The 17,955-nt window shown below is 43.5% G+C and overlaps 1 protein-coding gene across 2 annotated transcripts in view; it reads left to right on the top strand.

Moving 5' to 3' along the window:
• Nucleotides 1–436: 436 nt before the first annotated feature.
• LOC122556135 (ufm1-specific protease 2-like) overlaps nucleotides 437–17,955 on the top strand; it is a 64,924-nt gene continuing 47,405 nt past the window's right edge. The window contains exons 1-2 of one of the 2 annotated variants that reach the window (XM_087973427.1): nucleotides 437–701; nucleotides 14,588–14,666. In XM_087973427.1, coding sequence (XP_087829553.1) covers nucleotides 699–701; nucleotides 14,588–14,666 — 82 coding nt within the window. In that variant the 5' untranslated portion in view covers nucleotides 437–698. Of the gene's footprint in view, nucleotides 702–1,107; nucleotides 1,135–14,587; nucleotides 14,667–17,955 lie in introns of those variants that run through there. The other variant, XM_087973421.1, reaches the window with a different exon arrangement.

The raw sequence follows: 17,955 nt of genomic DNA on the forward strand, positions 1-17,955 counted from the left end.
TTTCCTTCCCTGAAAGACATGAGTCAGCCAGATGAAAATTGGCATGTTTCATGGACATCAGTAGATTCTTAATTCCAATTTTTTTTTTACTGAGTTCAAATTTTATTATCTGCCTGATGGGAATTGAACCTGCACCCTGAGGACATTAGCTGAATTTCCAGATTAATAGTCTGTCAATAATACCACTGGGTATTGCCTCCTTGAAAAATCAGTCATATGCTGAAGATCTCATTGGTCGCATTGGAACGCCATTCTTGGGAGACATTTCCATAAACTTTCAGTCTGGCATCTTCCATAATGTGTAATGGAAAGACAACAGAACACTTCAGCAGAGGTCGCTTGACACAAGTTCAATGCAACATCCTATGTTTTTTTTCTACCCACAAAAATAAATCCGAGAATCCGATCTGCTTTGTTACTCTCTGAGAGGTGAAATCTTCAATAGTTGGTGCACACGGACATCTCTCTGCTGCACCACAACAGTAGTGTAAGCCTTATTTTATATGTACTGTAAAGGATAATCGCACGTACTCCCACATGACGGTTTGGCCGACAGCCGGGGCCTGGTCTCCAAGTCGCCCCGCATAAAGATGGTCGACTGGCGACTGGTTTCCCCAGTAACGGCGCGGGACGTTGGGTGACGTGGCGGCTGCAGGTTGGGACCGACGGTTGAGGAACCATCCTTCTCGGCGGTGAAAATGGTGAGTCTCAGCCACTCGTAATATGACACAGCTGGGTCGGAGACTTTTTTTTTCTGCCTACGCCGGATAATAAAATCTAAATCTCTTCATTCTGGGCCTCGAACCTTTGTACAGGGTTCAAGTTGTACTCGTGTCCTGCCGCTGGCCTCTTGCCGCATGAACGCCCAGGCCATGTCCCCATCGTAAATAGAAATCCCAATGCCCAATTCATAGAGAGCCTAATACCCCTTTTTGTAAACAGATATCCTAATGGCCAGGATAGTGTCTCCTTCATAAAGAGGGGACCTAATACCCAGGACAGTGCCCTCTTCATAAATTGGGAACCTAATGCTCAGGATGGTGTGAAGATGGGGAGCTTGATGTCCAGGACAGTGTGGAAATGGAAGCTTGAAAGCCAGGAGTGTGTGGAACAGAGAGCCTGATGCCTAAGTTGGTGTGTACTAAGAAGAGTCTGATGTGCATAACCCACTGTCCTCTTCAAAAGTAGGATTCTGTGCTGTTCATAAATAGAGCCTGGTCTCCAGGAAGGTGTGTAAATAGCCTAATGCTGGAGACATGTTTCCTTTGTAAATAGAAATGTCCTCTTCATAAATAGGAAGTCTGATGCCCATGACCATATGTAAGTAGTCTGATCTCCAGCACACTGCCCTCTGCATAAGTAGAGAACTTAATACCCAGGACAGTGTGTAAATAGAGAACATTGTGACAATGCTGCCTCTTTATCAAGGTTATGTTGTCCTTAGTTATTTTTTCAGAGATGTCGTAAAAGACACAAACTCCAAAAAATCTAAGTTGAAGGGTTTTGGGGCCAATTTGACTGCAGCTAGCAGACACTGTCTCGGTCAAGAGGCTATCAAGTTTTAAAAAAAGACTTGTACAATTCAAGGGGAGTTCTCCGAGCTCAGCTTTGCTCTGGTTTGGTTTGGTTTGGTTTTAGCACAGGTGTTGAAAAAGCTGCTAGAACCCAAAGAAGCAGGTCTAGGCTGATCCTCCTGTCCCTTTGGCTTGTCTCCTGTAAGACCCTGTGTTTGAGTTTACCTTTTGTCCCAAGGGGTGTTTATAGGGATTGTTGCAAGTTTTGGGAACAGCATCATGAAGTTGGGATAATCTGTTGGGTTTTCGGATAGGTTAAGTTCTTCAGTATTCTGTTCTCTTTTGTCTGTTTCTCATTAGGTAATCTTGTAAATAAATTCTGTTTTGTTTAAAACTAAGTGGTTTGACCAGCTGCATCTCTCCTGGAATATCCACTGTACACCTGCTTAAAACAACGAGCAAAGTTAGAGTCTGGGCTACTTTCGTAAAATGTTTTGAGAAGGTCTGGACTCGTCCATAACAACCCATTGCCTAGGACTGTGTCCTCTTCATAAATTAGGAGCTTGCCACTCAGGACAGTGAGTAAGTAGAGAGCCTAATGGCCAGGACGGTGTGGAAATGGGGAATTTGATGTCCAAGACCGTGTAGAAAAGGAGGACTCCATGCCCAGGACCATGTGGAATCGGAGAGCTTATTGCCTGGGACAGTATGGAAATGGGCGCTTCATGCTTGGGACAGTATGGAAATGGGGAGCTTGATGCCATAGACGGTGTGGAAATGGGGAGCTTGATGCCCAAGATGGTGTGGAAATGGGGAACTTGATGTTTGTGAATACAGGCATTGATGCCCCAGACAGTGTCTTTATCGTGAATGGAAAGGCTGATGCCCAAGACTTTTAAAAATTCGCTCGTGAGACATCGGCATCGCCAACTGGTCAGCATTGATTTCCTGTCTGTAATTGCCCTACAGAAGATGGTAGCGAGCTCCTTTCTTGAACTGCTGAAATCCCTGGTCCTGCAATGCCCTTAGTGATGGAATTTCAGGATTTTGACTCCAGCAACAGTGAAGAAACACAAATATATTTCTAAGTCAGGTGAGTGGCTTGAAGGGGAACTTAGCCATGGTGGTGTTCCCATATATCTCCTGCCTTGTCCTTTTAGGGGGAAGTAGTTTGGAAGGTGCTGTTTAATTTTCTGCAGTGCATCTTTGAACATTGCAATGAGCATTGGTGGTGGTGAGAGTGGATGATTGTAGATGTGATGCCAGTCAAGTGGGCAGCTTTGTCCCGGATGGTGTCCAGCTTCTTGAATCTTGTTGAAGCTGCACCCATCCAGGTAAGTAGGGAGTATTCTATCGCACTCCTGATTTGTGCCTTGTAGATAGTGGGCAAGCTTTAGGAAGTCAAGAAGTAAGTTACTCACTGAAATATTCTTAGCCCCTGACATACTTTTCTAACTACTGTATTTACATGGCGAGGTAAAGTTGGCTTACTGGTCATAGGTGCTCATCCAGGATGTTGATAGCAGAGGATTCAATGATGCTAACACCATTGAATATCAAGGGGCAGTGGTTAGATTGTCAGTTTATTGGAGTTGGCCATTGCCTGGCAATTGTATGGCATGAATGTTACTTGCCACTTATCAACCCAAGACTGGTTATTGTCCAAGACTTATTGCATTTGAACCTGGGCTGAAAATGTGTTGCTGGAAAAGCACAGCAGGTCAGGCAGCATCCAAGGAACAGGAGAATCGGCGTTTCGGGCATAAGCCCTGAAGAAGGGCTTATGCCCGAAACGTCGATTCTCCTGTTCCTTGGATGCTGCCTGACCTGCTGCGCTTTTCCAGCAACACATTTTCAGCTCTGATCTCCAGCATCTGCAGCCCTCACTTTCTCCTGCATTTGAACCTGGCCAGCTTCAGTACTTACGAATGGTACTGAACACTGTGCAATGTCGGTGAACATCACAACATCTGACCTTTATAAAGGAGGGAAAGTCATTGAAGCAGCTGAAGATGGTTGGACTGAAGACACTACCCTGAGGAACTCTTGCAGATATGTCCTGGAGCTGAGATGACTGACCTAAAATTACCACAACTATCTTTATGTGCCAGGTATGGCTCTTACCAACAAAGAGCTTGTCCCCACGCATCTGCTCCCTTCTAGGTAGTAATGGTTGTGCATTTAGTGGGTGATGAATTTCTGCAGTGAGTTTTTTAGATTGTACACATTGCTGTGAGCTTTGGTGGTGAATGGAGAGGATATTTGTGGATGTGCTGCAAATCATGTGGGCAGCTTTGTGCTGGATGGTATCAAGGTTCTTAGTGTTGTTGGAGCTGCACCTATTCAGACAGATGGAGAGTATTCCATCACACTCCTGACTTGTGCCTTGTAGCTGGAGGGCAGGCTTTGGGGAGTAAAGCTGAGTCACTCATTGCAGTATTCCTAGCCTTTGACCTGTTCTTGTAGCCACTGTGATTATGTAGTGAGTCTTGTTCTACCTGCCTATCTCCTTTTCCACCTATCCACTCCACCCTCTCCTCCCTGACCTATCACCTTCATCCCCTCCCCCACTCACCCATTGTACTCTATGCTACTTTCTCCCCTCCCCCACCCTCCTCTAGCTTATCTCTCCACGCTCCAGGCTCACTGCCTTTATTCCTGATGAAGGGCTTTTGCCCGAAACGTTGATTTCGAAGCTCCTTGGATGCTGCCTGAACTGCTGTGCTCTTCCAGCACCACTAATCCAGAATCTGGTTTCCAGCATCTGCAGTCATTGTTTTTACCATGTAGTGAGTCCAGCTGAGTTTCTGGTCAGTGGTAATCCACAAGAAGATTTTGTGTTTTTTAGTAATGGTAACATCATTGAATGTAAAGAGACTGTGATTACATTGTGTGTTATTGGAGATGTTCATTGCCTGGCTATTGTGGAGACTCTGCCCAAAGTGATTATTTAGTTGTCTACTACTGTGGACAACAAGATGTGGCAGCACTGCAGAGCTGATATCTCATCTGTTGGTTGTCAGATCACCTAGCTCTGTCTGTCACTTGCTACTTGCGCTGTTTGGCACACGAGTAGTCATGTTTGGTCGCATCACTGGGCTGACTTGTCATTTTGAGTATGCCAGATCCTGCTCCTAACATACATTCTGCACTGCCATTGAACCAGGGTTGATCTTCTGGCTTGATGGTAAAGAATGATTCGGGGCCATGTCAGGCCATGCTGACCGGTTACAGATTATGTTGGAGTACAATTCTGCTGTTAATGGCTCACAGTGAGTCATAGATACTCAGTCTTCAGTTGCCAGATCTGTTCGAAGTCTGTCCTATTTAGCAAAGTGCCCACACAACATGATGAAGTTAAAAGTCACACAACACCAGGCTATAGTACAACAGGTTTATTTGGAAGCACTAGCTTTCGTGGTGCTGCCTCTTCATCCACCTGATGAACAGGCAGCGCCTCAAAAGCCAGTGCTTCCAAATAAACCTATTGTACTATAACTTGGTTTTGTGTGATTTTTAACTTTGTCCACTCCAGTCCAACACCAGCACCTCTAAACCATGAACACAATGAAGGATATTCTCAATGTGAAAGTGGGACTTCATCTCGACAAAAACTATGCAGTGGTCATTCTTACCAATACTGTGATGGGCAAATGCAGCTGGCAGATTGGTTAGGATGAGGTCAAGTAAGTTTTTCCCTCTCGTTGTTGCTTCAACACCTGCTCCAGACGCAATCTAACATTTATGTCCTTTTAGGACCTGATGAGCTTGATCAGCACAATCGCTGCTGAGCCACACTTGCTGCTGGACATTGAAACCCCCAGTCAGAGTGCACTTTGTGCCTTTGACGCTCTCAGTGCTTGAAGCATTGTTCAACTTAGAGGCCTACTGATTTATCAGCTGAGGGAGGATAGTGCATGGTAATCTGCAGGAGATTTTCTTATTCATGTTTAATCTGAAGCCATGAATTGCATGGTATTTGGAGTCAATGTTGAGGACTCCGACCTGAATGAGTACCACTTTGCTGTCACCCACCCCCAGTCCTGAGGAAGGGTTACACCCAAAACATTGACTTCTCCACCTCCTGATTCTGCCTGGCTTTCTGTGTTCTTCCAGCCTCCTGTTTGTCCATCTTGGTTTCCAGCATCTGCAAATGTTTTTGCCACTTAATGGTCTTTGAGACAACTCTCCAATTTTGGCACTAGCCTCAGATGTTAGTAAAAAGGACTTGGCAGGATTGACAGCGCTGTTTCTGCCTTTGTCTTTTCTGGTGCCTAGGTCAATACCAGGTGTTCTGTCCGGTTTCATTTCTTTGTTGAGACTTCATAGCAATTGATACAGCATTGCAGAGGGTGGTTGAGAGTCATTGCTATTACTGTGGAGTCATGTGTAGGTCAGACCAGAGGAATTAGTGAACCAGGTGGCAAAATAATGGTTTCAAAGTCAACAATAGATTTTTAATTCCAGATTTTTTTTAATTGAATTCAAATTCCACCATCCGCTGTGATGGGAATTGAACATGGGTTCTCAGATCATTAGGTTAGTTTTCTGCAATAATTGTCAAACAATAATACCACGAGGCCATTGCCTCCCCATCATGAATAGAGAACCTAAAGCCCAGGAGACTTTCACTTTGTAGATAAAGAGCCTGATGCCAAGGCTGATGTGTGAATAGAGAGTGGAAATCAGGTTGGTGTGTGCATAGAAAGTCTCATGCCCAGGACAGTATCCTCGTCATGAATGCAGAGCCTCATGCAGAGGACAGTGTGCAAATACAGAGTCTGATGCCTAGGAATCTCTCCCTTTCGTAAAGAGATAGCCGAATGCTCAGGGCACTACTTGTATATTACAGAGAAACCTCGATTATTCAAACGAGATGGGTGGGCACTATTTCGTTCAGATAATTGATTTATTCGGTTAATTGATTCAATGCCTCTCCTCTGGAGCTCGGAGCTTTCTGACCTTTCCTTTCTCCTTGCTCCCTCTCTCTGTCTCAGGGTTTGTTTCTGAGCAGAGATACACTTGTGTGTAAGAGGCCTGCAGCATTGCTGAAGGCTCCTGCACCCCTCATCAGTTCAATGGGATTGACACAGCGAGCACTTGCTAAGTCCTCTCCCTGTTCAGGAGACTAGGCATCAGCACATTACGCATGTGCCCCCACCCCCGTCCAACCCCTAACCCTGTCCAACCCTGGGTCACCCCCTCACCCCTGGCCATCTGGGGGTGGGGGGGGGTGGGGGGGAGGAGTCTCCATCGATGTCCAGGACTGTTCTCTGCAGCATTTTAGTAAACCAAGTTCGTTTTTAATCTTATAAACAAAAGACGCGATCAGTGTTGGAAACACCTCTTTTATGTAGTGTTTCTATCGGGACCTTGAGATCTCCTTCAGATAATATTCGGATAATTGAGGTTACTCTGTAAATAGTGTGCCTAACACACTCTTTACAGTCTTCAGCAGAGATAGTCAACATATTGTAATGTTGGGGGTGTGTAGTGTAAATATTTTAATATTGTTTTAAGAGTTGGATTTTGACCTAGTGATAAGTGGATTTTAGTCTGTGTATGAGAGAGAGGGTTCCTGAAGGCTTATTGGGAATCTGTTTCCATTGAGAAAGAATTATGACTAAACATTTGAAGAACTTTAGTCTATTGTTAATTAGAAGGGTCAGGAATTGATTTGAAACAAAAATAGAGATTGTTAGGAAAGCTCAGCATGTCTGGCAGCATCTGTGGAGAGAAATCAGAGTTAATTTTTCGAGTGACGCTTCCTTAGAACCCAAATGTTAACTGTGATTTCTCTCCACAGATGCTGCCAGGTATGCTGAGCTTTTCCAGCAATCTCCATATTCTTGTTTGTGATTTTACAGCATCCACAATTCTTTCAGTTTGTATCAGGGATTGATTGAGTTGCTTAGGGGAAACACCCATCGCTGCACACCTCCTGGCATCAGTTTGCAGATATGCTGATTGAAGTTGGATGTTTTTCTGGACCAAAGAATTAGTTCAGATAAGTTAGAAATACACCACATCAGTGTAATGGTTGAGATTAAAAGTTTCAGACTATAAATGGGTAGTGAGAACCATGAGGTTATTTGAACTAATGATGGAAGTCTAAATTCAATGGTGTGAATACATCAGAAGAGTCGACATCTCTATTCACACACCAGCCTGGACATCTTTATCTAAACAGTGGAAGTCTCCTGGGCTTTAGGTTCTCTATTCACGATGGGGGAGGGGGTATTACTGCTGGATGATTATTGCAGAAACTAACCTCAAGACCCAGAATTAAGAGCAATAGCTAAGTCAAACTACAGATGTAATAAAGAAGAAAATTCTGTCTATTCGAGTACAGTGCACTATGCTATAATGCGTCTTTTGTCAGTATAACATGATAAATTGGGGACACTGTTTTTAAAGCATGTGTTGGCTGTAACATGATTGCCACCACATTATGCGATTTTTCTGTAACACGGGGTTGCATAAGAACGCAACCGTGGTATTATTAGAAGAACTATCTGTACTATAAAGAATTAAAAACAGAAGTTGCTGCAAGCTCAGCAGATCTGGCAGCATCTGTGGAGAGAAATCCAAAGTAAACATTTTGCGTCCAGTGACCCTTCCTCAGAATGGATGAAAGCAAGGAAAATAATGATTTTTATGCAGGAGATAGGGTGGGAGTAGGGGGTAACGATAGATGGAGATAGAGCCCAAAGAATGAGAGAAGAACAGTTGAACAGACAAAGGACTGGATAATGATCAGGCTCGGAGGATGATTAGCTGTTAATGGAGACCATTAGTGGCTAACAATAGGCTGTATGTCAAAACAGACCAAGTAATAGCAAGGCCTGGTGTGTGGGCATTGGGGTAATGACATTGGACAGCTCAAGCCCCATAATTGTTGAACTTAATATTGAGTCCGGAAAGCTGTAGAGTTAACAAATGGAAAATGACTTGCTGTTCTTCCAGTTTGCACTGAGCTTTGCTGGAGCACTGCAGGAAGCCTGTGACAGAGATGTTGGCCAGGGAATAAGGTGGTGTATTGAAGTGGCATGCAGCTGGAACCTAAGAGGCTTTTTTGCAGACAGAACGTAGATAATCTATGAAGCAGACACTCAGTCTGCACTTCAATTCTCCAATGTAGCGGAGACCATAATGAGAGCACCAAGTGTAGTAAACTAGATTAAGTGAAATGCAGGTAAAGCGGAGCTTCATCTGGAAGGTGTATTTGGGCTTTTGGATACTGAGGAGGGAGGAAGCAAACAGACAGGTGTTGCACATGTAGTTGTAGAGGAAGGTGCCATGAGGCTGTGGAGGGTATTGAGAGTTAAGGAGGTGTGGACTAGGGTGTCCTGGAGCGAACGGTCCCTGTGAAAGCCTGAGAAGGGAAAGGAGGGGAATATATGGATGGTGGTGGCATCCTGCTGGAGGTTGTGGAAATGATGGCTAATGGTCCTCTGGATGTGATGCAGGTGGGATGGTAAGTAAGGGCAAGGGGAACCCTATTGCTGTTGTGGGAGGGAAGAGAGGAGGTGAGGATCAAAGTGTGGAAGATGGGGTAGACCCGGCTGAGGGCTTTTTCACCTATAGTCTTGGGGAATACTCAGTTGAAAAAGAAGGTGGAATTTTGAAGGCATCTTTGTTAAAATTGGCATCATCAGAACAGAGGAGAAAGTGAGGACTGCAGATGCTGGAGATCAGAGCTTAAAAATGTGTTGCTGGAAAAGCGCAGCAGGTCAGGCAGCATCAAAGGAACAGGAGAATTGACATTTCGGGCATAAGCCCGATGATTCTTCTGGTCCTTTGATGCTGCCTGACCTGCTGTGCTTTTCCAGCAACACATTTTTAAACCATCATCAGACTAAAGCAGCAGAGCCGGAGGAACTGGAAAAATGGAATGGAGAATGGAAGCAGGGTATGAGGATGTATAGTCGAAGTAACTGTGGGAATTGTTTGGATTGTAATGAATATTGGTGCCCAGTCTACCCCTAGAAATGGAAACAGAGGTGTCAAGGAAGGGAAGGGAGGTGTGGCCACACTTGGAATATTGTGTACAGTTCTGGTCGCCCCATTACAAGAAGGATGTGGAAGCATTGGAAAAGGTGCAGAGGAGATTTACCAAGATGTTTCCTGGTCTGGAGGGAAGTCTTATGAGGAAAGGCTGAAAGACTTGGGTCTGTTCTCATTGGAAAGAAGAAGGCTAAAGGGGGATTTGATAGAGACATACAAGATGATCAGAGGATTAGATAGGGTAGACAGTGAAAAACTTTTTCCTAGGATGATGACGTCAGCTTGTACGAGAGGGCATAACTACAAATTGAGGGGTGATAGATTTAAGACAGATGTCAGAGGCAAGTTCTCTACGCAGAGAGTGGTAAGGGCGTGGAATCCCCTACCTACTAACGTAGTCAACTCAGCCACATTAGAGAGATTTAAACAAACCTTTGATAAGCACATGAATGATTTTGGGATAGTGTAGGGGGATGAGCTGAGAGTAGTTCACAGGTCGGCGCAACATCGAGGACCGAAGGGCCTGTTCTGCGCTGTATTGTTCTATATTCTAGAGATGGAACAAGTGAAAGTGACGGCAGGGTGGAAATTGGAAGCAAAATCAACAAATGTTTCCAATTTTGGGCAAGAGAAGGAAGCAGTACCGATGATGTCTGATGTCATCAATATACCAGAAAAAGAGCTGTGGATGGGGGCTGGAACAAGGAGTGTTCCATGTACGCCACAAAGAGACAGGCGGGTACACATGGCCACCCTCTGAACTGAAGAAAATGAGAGGAGTTAAAAGTGAAGTGGTTCAGGATGAGGACAAGCTTGGCCACGTGGAGGAGGGTAGTGGTGGATGTGGATTGTTCATGCCTTTTTTTCAGGAAGAAGTGGAGAGCCCTGGGATCCTCCTGATAGGGGTTGGATGTGTAAAGGGTTGCACGTCCATGGTAAAGAGGAGGTGGTCTGACCCTGCAAACAGGAAATTCTGAAACTAACGCATCACAGGAATTTCAGAGGACAGGGACTGGTCAAGAGGAGGAAAAGTCTGAGACAAGGTAGGAAGAGATGAGTTCTGTGGAGCAGGAGCAGGCAGAAACAATGGGTCTGCCGGGATATTTCTGTTTGTGGATTTAGGGAAGCAAGTTGAAGTGAGCTGAGAGAGACTATCAGCTTACAACCACTGTGGGGGAGATCACTTCATGAAATAAGGTTGGTGTCTGTGCTGAGCACAATGGCCTGATGTTCAATGGTGATGTCATGGATAAAAGGAAGTATCTGAGAGTTAGTGCTCAGCCTCTGCAATGTAGAGGTCAGTAAGCCAGACAACAACAGTACCACCCATATGAACAGACTTAATTACAAAGTCAGAGTTGGATCTGAGAACATGGACTGCAGTCAGTTCCTGGGAGAAACTTGCTTCTGATTTCCAACATCTGCTGTTCTTTAGGTTTTTATTGAACTATAAAGGTTTTATTTTGGGATGAAGAGTATTTTATTTTTCACTGTGTTCTGAAATATTTCAAATTATATATAAATAACTTAGTCTATTCTATTTTATCATTCCTTTTGCATGGTAAACTTCTGTTTTATTGTTGAAACCATATCTGTAACATTGTGTGCTTGTTTTTCTATGAAAGACCAGCTTGTTAAATAAAAAAGAATATAAACTATTAGCTGAGGAGAAAGTAAGGACTGCAGATGCTGGAGATCAGAGCTGAAAATGTGTTGCTGGAAAAGCGCAGCAGGTCAGGCAGCATCCAGGGAACAGGAGAATCGCCGTTTCGGGCATAAGCCCTTCTTCAGGAATGAGGAAAGTTTGTCCAGCAGGCTAAGATAAAAGGTAGGGAGGAGGGACTTGGGGGAGGGGCGTCGGAAATGCGATAGGTGGAAAGAGGTCAAGGTGAGGGTGATAGGTCAGACTGGGGTGGGGGCATCGAATTCAGCACCGCCTTCCTAACCTGCAATCTTCTTCCTGACCTCTCCGCCCCCACCCCAGTCTGACCTATCACCCTCACCTTGACCTCTTTCCACCTATCGCATTTCCGACGCCCCTCCCCCAAGTCCCTCCTCCCTACCTTTTATCTTAGCCTGCTGGACAAACTTTCCTCATTCCTGAAGAAGGGCTTATGCCCGAAACGGCGATTCTCCTGTTCCCTGGATGCTGCCTGACCTGCTGCGCTTTTCCAGGTTCACATAAACTATTAGCTGTCAAACAAGACATCAATGTGGAATCTGATCTATTCAGTAATGACACCTACTGGGAGCATAAAAGTATAGACTTCTCCATTTGAGAGGAGGAGAAAGTGAGGACTGCAGATGCTAGAGATCAGAGTCCAAGAGTGTGGTGCTGGAAAAGCACAGCCGGTCAGACAGCATCCGAGGATTGGGAGAGTTGATGTTTCGAGCACAGGTTCTTCATCAGGAATGAGGGGGTGGCCTAAGTGGGCTAAGAGATAAATGGGAGGGGGTTGGGGCTGGAGGGAAGGTAGGAATGCAATAGGTAGATGAAGGAGGGGTGAAGGTGATAGGTCAGAGAGGAGGGTGGAGCGGATAGGTGGGAAGGAAGGTGGACAGGTAGGACAGTTCAAGAGGGCAGTGCTGAGATGGAAGCTGAGATCTGGGAAAAGGTGGCGGAGGGGAAATGACGAAACTGATGATATCCACATTGATTCCCTGTGGTTGGAGGGTTCCAAGGCGGAAGATGTGGTGTTCTTCGTCCAGGCATTGAGTGGCTTGATTGGCGGTGGAGGGAGCCCTGGACTTGCATGTCACTAGTGGAGTTAGAGGGGAATTTAAAGTGCTCAGCCACAGGGTGAAAAAACCTGCGCTCACACCACCCCCCTCGGCTCCATCAAAGGCCCAAAGAATCCTTTCACATCCGACAGAGATTTACCTGTACTTGCACAAACATCATCTACTGTGTCCGTTGCTCCTGATGAGGTCTCCTCTACATTAGGGAGACAGAGCGCCAACTTCCAGAATGTTTCAGGGAACGTCTCGGGGGGACACGCAATAAACAGCCCCACCGGCCTGTGGCTGAACAATTTAAATCCCCCTCCCATTCCTCCAAGGACAAGCAAGTTCTGGGCCGCCTCCACTGCCAAACACTAGCAACCCGATGCCTGGAGGAGGAATGCCTCATCTTCCACTTCAGGAGTCTCCAACCATACAGCATCAATGTTGATTTCACCAGTTTCCTCATTTCCCTTTCACCCACCTTATCCCTGATCCAACCTTCCAACATGGCACCGCCGTTATGAACTGTCCTACCTGTCCATCTTCCTTCCCACCTATCTGCTCCACCCTCCTCTTCGAACCTATCATCTTCACCCCCACATTCATTTACCTATTGGATTCCCATTCACCTCTTTCCCGCCCCCCCCACCACCACCACCCCTAATTTATCACTCGGCTCCCTTGGGCCACCCCTCATTCCTGATGAGGAGCTTATGCTTGAAATGTCGAATCTCCTGCTCCTCGGATGCTGCCTGAGCAGTTCTCCATTTGAGAGCCTAATGCCCAGGGCACTGACCTCTTGCTTAATTTGAGACCTATGTTACCCCAGACACTGAGCCCTTCAGTTGATAAACTGCTTTTTAACCTGTTAAACAAAGAATTATTTACCTGGAATTCTAAATTCAAGGTACAGGACACAAGACTTAAATGTTAAATGATATTTTAGTGCATAGACCCTGTCAGATCTGACACACATTTCCAGGATTTCCTGTCCATATTTCACAACAGGACATTTATTGTTGAAGTGCTTCATAGCATCATAGAATTCAGAGGGGACAAACTTGGAGGGCTCATCCACTGAGGCAAAGCGGGTGGAACTTAAAAATATTCACTATGATGGGATTATATTATAGGCCCCCTCACCCCCCCAACTGCCGTCGAGACATTGAGGAACAAGTACCATATATACTCGAGTAATAGTTGATCTCATGCAAATGTTGATGCCTTATTTTTGGCCAAATAATCTGGAATTTTCCATATATCTCATGTAAAAGTCATCCTTAATTCTTCACAGATAACAGATCAACATTTATGAGTAAGTGTGGTGGCTGTCATGTCCCGCTCAGGCCTTGCAGTCGGTTGTTCCATTCTGCTCCCAGCCTTCCAGTCCTCTGGCAGTAATGTTCCGTTCCAGGTTTTCAGAACTACCGTAATTCGTTTTTATTCCCTTTATTCGTTGGGCTTCTGCTAATGATATGGTATGAATTCTGACGGGCATGAATTTCACAGTATTTGGGCAGATTGTGGAAGGATGACAAGGCTTAGACAGGGCAAAATTTGTTAGGTGCACAAAGGTGGTTTCTTTAAATGGTATGTGAATAGTCCAACTAGAGGATGGGCCATACTGGACGTACTGGATGATGAACCTGGCCAGGTGACTGACCCTTCAGTGGGAGAGCAGTTTGGAAACAGTGATCACAACTTGTAAGTTTTAAGATAGCTATGAATAAGGATAAGTCAGGATCTTGTGGCAGATTGCTAAATTGGGGGAGAGCAAATTACATAAGTATTAGGCAGGAGCTAGGGACCACCCTCCCAATCCCTAATAACATTTTATACTATATAATGTATCCAGTCACAGATTTTCACCTGGATTGCAGTTTTTCGCACATTTATTCTATTATTCCTACTATGCTCAGAGGAGCATAAGACCTTTTCTTTCAGCTTTAAATCTCAGAAATAAGTAAATTAAACTGTCTACTCATGATGATTGATCACTATATAGAGTCGAGGAACATTGAAAATGGTTTAGGCACATTGAAGAATATTGCTGAGAATCTTACTGATGCACTGTGTAAATTTATATTCCATGGTCCCGAATGGCTTTTTCCCATGAAATGTTAGGACAAAATAAAATTTCCTCACTGCTTTAGTGATGCTTAGAAATAGGAGTATGAGTTCCTGGGGTATATGAAATTCCATCCGATAGTAAGAATGTGCAGCTGCAGACGAAACAGAGTCAGGGAATAGTGATGACCAAGAAGGGCTGTGCAACATGCACAAAAATGTTCATTGCATTATTTTGACAAATGGATTACTTTGTTTGAAACAATTTATTTCAGGTGCCACTTGATACTGATGATCTGTTGTTTCGAATAAGAGGGGGACTTTATTTGGATGGAATCCTCAACAAAACCGATGGTGCGTATGTTACCTATTAGATCTATTTTGAAATTTGAATTTAATGTATTCTTCTAAAGTAGATTGTTTTGCACCATTGAGTAACTAAGAATTTTTTGCTCCACTTTAGCAATGTTAATTTTTTGTGCTCTAATTCTGAATTCATTTCTTATTTTTATTTCAGATTAGAGGCTGTTGTGGAAAATTTCAGTTTCTTTGTGCTAACTATTTATTAGTTTGCATCTCTGATATTTCTTTTAGAGTTACCCGTTTGGGCAGTCTCAGTTTGTCATCAATTCTCATTCCTCTTTCATGACAGTTTCACCATTTCTTTTGCTCAAAAATAATAGTGAAAATTTGTTCTAACCATTTGTTTCCTTGGTTGTCTATAAACATGTTATAATTGATAAGACTCTGACCAGTTCCAATAAAGGCAGATTATGAGAGGTTAGAAATTCAGCAGGTACCTGGTTTATTAGAATGACACAAAGAGCCAAGGATAAGAAATACCTATTTGATCCACCAAGCCCTTGTTATTTAATATTTCTACAGAAAATACTGGAAGCACACAGCATATCAGTTTGGCACCTCTGAAGAGGGCAGCCTGGTTACAATTTGATCCTTTTTTTTAAATCTTGACTGCCATGTGCTGTACTGTTATTTTAAGTGGACGAAAAGAGACTTTCACAGGAGTTTAGATTTGGTAAATCAAGACTTGGGTACAAAGACATTTTTATTATGTGCAGCACTGTATTCTATACTGACACAAAAGTGATTTATCTAAATTCATTATTTTTAATGACAAATTACATTCAAATGTAGAAGGCCTATTTATGTCATTAGTTTTCTCCATGCGTAAATGGCTTTACAGGAGTTTCCTGCTGTCCCAGGATCGACATAAGTTTCCATCATGACAAATTGCTTATCTGGATATAGGTTTCCTCGCTGAACTAGCAGGTTTGTTTTCAGATGTTTCGTCACCATACTAGATAACATCTTCAGTGAGCCTCTGGATGAAGCACTGGTGGTGTAGCCTGCTTTCTATTTATGTGTTTTGGTTTCCTTGGGTTGGTGATTTCAGTCAGTTGAAGTTAAAAAGTTTTTTGTCTTATCCTGTAGATAATGTGGACAATCTCTATACGATAAATGGAAGCACTATACCCATGATTGAACTGATTAGTGATTTACAGAAGAAAATCTCTATATGCTTCCATTCATCATAGAGATTGTCCACATTATCTACAGGATAGACAGAAAACTTTTCAACTTCAACTGACTGAAATCCAAAAAGAAAACCATATTAACCTTGCTTGTGGAAATTCAGTATGCAGCTGGCAACATCACTCCTGCACTGTTTAGACTGTTGCTACATTAGACTAACAGGCAGAAAACTACACATCAGGATACATGTACATCAACTTGTCACAAAAAGACATGACCCACTCTCACTAGTATCCTTGCATACGGATGAGGAAGGACATCACTTCGACTGGGACAACACATCCATCCTAGGACAAGCCGAACAGAGACACGCATGAAAATTCCTAGAAGCATGGCATTCCAACCAGAACTCTTATCAACAAACAAATTGAGTTGGATTCCATTTACCACCCCTTGAGAAAAAGAACAGGAAATTACATCACCATAGGAAATGATGTCACCACAGGAAATGGCATCGCTAACCCAAGGAAACCGAAACACATAAATAGAAAGCAGGCTACACCACCAGTGCTTCATCCAGAGGCTCACTGAAGATGTTATCTAGTATGGTGACAAAACGTCTGAAAACAAACCTGCCAGTTCTGCATTTAAAAATAAACTAATATACTAAAGTAATTAGTTACTGCTAAAATGCACAACAACATATTGTATAATTTTGCAAGAACTGAAATCAATCCACAAGGCATTAATGTACCATGTTCAAAAGCATTTTTCATCAGCATCTCTGGGTGCATTAACTGAATATTCTCTTTTAATGGATGCACAATTCAGCCTTTCACAATTGCTCTCATGATAATATAGTTTACATGGAATGTGTGGAACTCACATCCCTGGGGTGGTGGAGTCCAGAACTAGAGGGCATAGGTTTAGATTGACAGGGGAAAGATATAAAAGGGACCTAAGGGGCAACGTTTTCACGCAGTGGGTGGTGTGTGTATGGAATGAGCTGCCAGAGGTGGTGGAGGCTAGAACTATTGCACCATTTAAAAGGCATCTAGATGGGTATATAAATAGAAAGGGTCTGGAGGGATATGGGCCGGGTGCTGGCAAGTGGGACTAGATTAGGCTGGGATATCTAGTCAGCATGGACGAGTTGGACCGAAGGATCTGTTTCCATGCTGTACATCTCAGTGACTCTATGACTCTAAATCTAATATACCTTTTATACGAATATATAGACTACTAGGTGTAGCGAACAGGATACTGATTCAGTGAAATCCTATGGTTTTTTTTTAAATCAATTGTAATTTTAAAAAATACTTCCAAACTTATTTGTTTGGCAGTGAAGTACATTTGAGATATGGTCACGGAAGTCTATCTGTTGTCACATAAAAAGCAGTGACCAGATAATTTGTTTTAGTGATGCTTGTAAACTACAAAGGTTGGTCAAGGTATTGAAAGAATTTTAGTACAATTCTTTGAATGTGGTCAAAGGATCTTTTTATTCTAGCCTCAGGGAAGGTTCTAATTTTGTAGAAGGGAGGGGGAGTAAACAAGTGGATCTTCTTTGAAGATCAAGGACTGGGCACAGATTTCTTCCTGGCAGGCTACCTGTACATTCATCAAGGTTGAAAATATTTCTGCCCAAGCAAAGGAATCTACCACTGAATACAAGTGCAAAACACTCATACTCTGAATGGTTTGCAGGGGTAACTGCAACAGCAGCCTGGTGCATCACAAGTAAGAGGTGCAACTTCAATGACTGATACCAAGGACTGATGACATTACTAAGCCCATCTCTTCTGCCATTGTCTTTTTGCTTTTTATAGTAACTTGATCCACTCAGTCATTTTATCACATCCTCCCCTCTAGGACCTTTTTGCACAATACAATATCTGCTCTTTCACCTCTCTTCTCACCATCCAAGACCCTAATCACTCCTTCCAAGTGAAACAGTGATTTACCTGTACAATTTTCAGTTTAGTGAGTTGTCACTACATTAGAAACACCAAGTGTAGACTGGGTGATTACTTTGTGAAACACCTCTGTTCAATTCACAAATATGAATTTGTAATTCCTGTCGCTTGTCATTTAAGTTCTTCATCTTGGTCCAACTCTGAATCTTTTTGTCCATGACCTATCTTGGTCT

This window comes from Chiloscyllium plagiosum, unplaced genomic scaffold (genome assembly GCF_037043375.1).
Source record: "Chiloscyllium plagiosum isolate Xiang-an unplaced genomic scaffold, Cpla_swu_hap1 HiC_scaffold_2, whole genome shotgun sequence".
Classification (NCBI taxonomy): Eukaryota; Metazoa; Chordata; class Chondrichthyes; order Orectolobiformes; family Hemiscylliidae; genus Chiloscyllium; species Chiloscyllium plagiosum.